At 32.9% G+C, this 4,664-nt stretch overlaps 1 protein-coding gene across 1 annotated transcript in view; it reads right to left on the bottom strand.

Moving 5' to 3' along the window:
- Positions 1-3,466: 3,466 nt before the first annotated feature.
- LOC115997239 (caffeic acid 3-O-methyltransferase-like) overlaps positions 3,467-4,664 on the bottom strand; it is a 6,138-nt gene continuing 4,940 nt past the window's right edge. Inside the window, exon 4 of the mRNA XM_031236756.1 lies at positions 3,467-3,897. Coding sequence (XP_031092616.1) covers positions 3,718-3,897 — 180 coding nt within the window. The 3' untranslated portion in view covers positions 3,467-3,717. The remainder of the gene's footprint in view (positions 3,898-4,664) is intronic.

Here is a 4,664-nt window from a genome sequence, read left to right as displayed (position 1 = left end):
TATATATATATATATATATATATATATATATATATATATATATATATATATATATATATACCCTTTTGGTCATTTTACATGTTAACCGCTAATCTAAATAGCTAATTTTACCAAACATCTTTTTACAAACCGTTAATATAATTCACTGGTCAAACCCGCTAATACAATCCGCTATTTGATAACCGCTAACACAATCCACTACCGCTAAAAGTTAACCGCTGATAACCAAACAAGCCCAAAAACTTATAGTACACTCTCTTTTTGTTTTAATTTAGTACACAGGGATAATATAATGGATAATTTTCCCATGTTGTGTTTGTTTCTCTCTGCAGATTTTGTATTTGTTTTAATTGAGTTTGCATGAATAATTTATGTGTGCCCATTTATGTTGTGTTTGTCACAATTGAGTTTGCATGGACATTGGACAATTTGCCCATTTTGCATATGTTCAAATTAATTTAGTACATTTCTTGAAAACAATTGAGGGTACGTATGTATTCCATGCCAGCACTGAATTGAATGCTTTATCTTCACTCTACTTATCACTCACTCCTGGGAAATAAATAACAATACGGAGTATTCTTTAAAACAAAATATTAGTTAAAATAAGGTTGCGACATTTGCATAATAAGTTCAGAAAAATGTATAAACAAACATTGTAACAGAGTCAATAGCTCAAAAATAAAAGATTGCTAGATTTGCATAATATATATATACTAGTTTAGTTATTAATTCTGATATGTAAGCTGAAACATTTGTGTGCATAATATTGCATATACATGTCAAGATTGACAAGAAGATACGTAATCCAAAAAATGCCTCAATTGCACATATTTTGTAAAGTTTGTATAGTTGCAGTAACTCAATTTATAATTAGTCAATAACCGCTAAATACGGATTTTGTTATCACGCCTTGAGAACTAGTTCAAAGTGTAGTGCAGTGAAGCAAAGCGAAGTGCACCGAGTAAAAAATGTATTTTAAAACTAGAAAGCACAAGAACGCAACAAGTTTGGTAACCCAGTTCAGAATAACCATTCCTACATCTAGAGGGCACCACAATATGGTCAGCCTAACTTTTCATTTCATATCAACCAATCTGTTTTCCAAACAAGATGATCACAAGGCGAACACTTCAAGAAATGCATCTGCTGATCCACAACCTTCGAACTACTCTGAAGTGTCTTGAAAAGTTGGTGCAAGATTTCCCAATCTTCACAAGTACAGTTAAGGCTCCATCTTAACTGCTACTCTCCCGAGTTGCTATTGTGGTTTCCATGCCCTTATGCATCATATCATCAATCAACTTGAATCAAAATCAATTTATCAAGTTGTTCCGATTAATCTTGTGGATAAGTGTCCTTAAAGTAGTGTATACTTATGACTTCTTTCGTGAGCATCATTTAATCCGTTTGAGATAATAGACTATCTATAAATATATAGCCCTGTTAGCATTGAAAATTTAAATGGATTGATTTGTGTGCTATTGGGCTTCGATTGATAATTAATATAATTGCCTTAATTAATTAACTAATACTTATTTAATTGGGTTGATTAAATGACCCAATAAATAATTAATTGGTCTAGTTAATTAATTAAGAGTAATTGTGCTGAACTGTTGGCCCAAACTGTAGGAATATATTTAATTGAGTTGGACCAGGTTATTGGATCAATTGGGTTACTTAATTGACGGGTTTTGACTTGGTTTTGCCCCATCAAGAATATATGTGGACTGCATAAATTTGGGAAATTGTGGATATTATAAATTGGTTTGAAATTTGGTGAAATGATGAACTTCGACATAATATTGTCCTCATACATTCCTTATATTTAATTCAAAATATTAAATTAAATATAGGAATTATTCAAATGGATAGAGTTGGTTAGATTTTTCCTACCCACTCACCACTATAAATAGTGGTTTCAATATTTTAGAAGAAAGGCAGCTATTGAGATTTGCATACCGAAGCTCTGCCCAAATCTCACCCGGATATCGTCTGGAACACGTCTGCAGTATATTTGCGCTGAGGAACACGCCATTTGAATACCAAAAGCCCTTCTTTGAAGATCAAGCTACATATATATAAGCACTTCATTGCCATTTGAATACCGGAAACCCTTCTTTGAAGATCAAACTACATATAAGCCCTTCATTGAGGAACAAGTTGCTTAACTCCGAAGGCCCTTCAACAAGGAAAACTTCCAATTCGGCATACTCCGAACTTGGCATACTTCCAGTTCAGCATACTCTGAACTCGGCACACTTCTAAACTCAGTATACTTCCAGTTCAGCATACTCTGAAATCAGCAAACTTCCAATACGGCATATCACGAATTCGGCATACTTCCAATCGACATACTTCTAGTAGAGAATCAAAGGACTTCTTACATCTAGAGATTATACCATTCTCGTTTGATACATACTTCATTGTAATCGATACTTTGAATTTTGAAATATACAATATAATACAAGTTTTTTGCGTTTACATATTTTTGCAAAGCTTCGGTATGCAAATCAAGCTACATATAAGCCCTTCATTGAAGAACAAGCTGCTTAACTCCGAAGGCCCTTCAGCAAGGAACACTTCCAGTTCGACATACTCTGAACTTGATATACTTCCAGTTCAGCATACTATGAACTCAACACACTTCCAATTCGGCATACCCCGACTTCAGCACACTTCCAATCAGCATACTTGTAGTAGAGAATTAGAGGACTTGTTACATCCAGAGATTGTACCCTTCTCGTTTGATACATATTTCATTGTAACCGATACTTTGAATTTTGAAATATACAATTCAGATTTTTTGCGTTTACAAGCCCATTCGATTTTCTAACTGAATAACCATCTTGATCTTCATCTTGAATTTGGTATTCAATCTTGGTTCATAGCCGCTCTTGAAGTCTTGTGAAACTTTCTGCTGAACTAATTTCTTCAGTAGTACAGACTCAATCTAAACGTTATACAAGCTTTTAGGAGAACTAAATCTTGAACTAAATGTATTGTCCCTAAAAACTAAAACAACATGAGGGAGTAGAAAATGATATTAAGGTAATCCTTTTTCTTAATTTTTATTAACACTTTTTCCTTTATAATTTAATCAAATCTGCTAAATTGCATGCAATTTTTTATTATTATTATTATTATTATTATTTTTAATGCTCTATTCTGTCAACATCCATATGAACCAAGAGATGAATAACTTTAAAAATTATACCTGTAATTCAACCGCGATATTTTAGCTGTTTGGAATTTATTATCCTCTGTGTCCAATTTTACCTGTCATGTTTATTATTCATTAGTGAAATCAACTCTTTCTTCTTTACTTATTTTTTCTTTAGTATTTTCTAATAATTTTTAAATTTAATTTTTTTTGTTTGATAGTATTTCTAGTGTAGTTTCTAAATTTATAAATTTTATATGTTAATACTAAATATAATATTATAAAAAACTGAATTAAAAATAATTTCAGTGAAGTCTCCTTAATCTATTGAACCAACATAGAAAGAGGGAGTAGTTATTACTTATTAGTAGGCACATACAACAACAATTTTCCTTTGTCTCAAAATCTTCCATGCAAACAACTTAGCCATTTTTACTTGTACAATTCAATAACCCATTCAGTATCCACAGGGCATATGAGTTTGAGAGCAGAAAAGCCTGCCTCTTTTGCCAGGGCTTCAAATTCTCTGTGTGTTCTCCCCTTCCCTCCACGATTCATGTCATCATGAGTATGTCAACGTAAAATGCATTATTGCCATAAACGACATCTTTCTCAGGATGTTCCGGCAGTACAGATTCTACTAACACCACCTTACCACCAGATTCTGGCAAAGCTTTCCAACAGTTCCTCAGCAGCTTCAGGCAATGTTCATCATCCCAACAGTGTAGTATCCACTGCAGTTGTTTTCACAACGTAACCAACAATTTGCTTAGATGGATCATCTTGTGCATTTATAACAAAGACGATACCTGGCCTTCTTCTTTAACCAGTTTGGTTGGTGTGAGTGGTCGTGCAGTCTCATCCTTAAGAAAGGTCGGGATTGAGGGTACATAAAGTGGACCAGACAGACTTTGATACCATAATAAATTATTGTGTGGATCACGGTCCAAAACAACATCTTATGAGTTAGAATAATAAAATTTCTGGGGTAAGATAATGCATAGAATAATTTAATTATGAGTTAGCATAATGAAACTTCTGGGGCAAGATAATATACATTATGTATTAGAATAATGTACATTATGAGTTATAAAAATAAAAAGAAAAAAATTGTGCGAAACAACGCTCTTTTGGACCGTGATCCACACAGCTGTGTGGACCGTCTATTTGTTATAATCTAAGATTGGGTTACGGTCACTTAATTGGGCTGTGGCGCACATAGGCCAAACATTAAAATATTGAATCCAATCAATTAGCTAGCTTAGTCTAACCCATAACCTAGTAAATCCATATGTTTTCTCTTATTTTATCAATGTAAGACTCTTAACACATTTTGCCCCTTAATTAGATCAGCTTGGTGTGAACGGAAATTAATCTAAGTATGATAGGGATGTAAAAGTGCCTCCTATAATTATGGCCTAATCAAAACACCTCATGATCTAACAAAAATTAAAAAAAAAACAAAACAAAAACAAACAAAAAAAAAAAAAAAAAAAAAACC

Source organism: Ipomoea triloba, chromosome 11 (assembly GCF_003576645.1).
Source record: "Ipomoea triloba cultivar NCNSP0323 chromosome 11, ASM357664v1".
Lineage (NCBI taxonomy): Eukaryota > Viridiplantae > Streptophyta > Magnoliopsida > Solanales > Convolvulaceae > Ipomoea > Ipomoea triloba.
The sequence above is the reverse complement of the archived record's forward strand: the minus strand, read 5'-3'. Positions and strand labels throughout refer to the sequence as shown.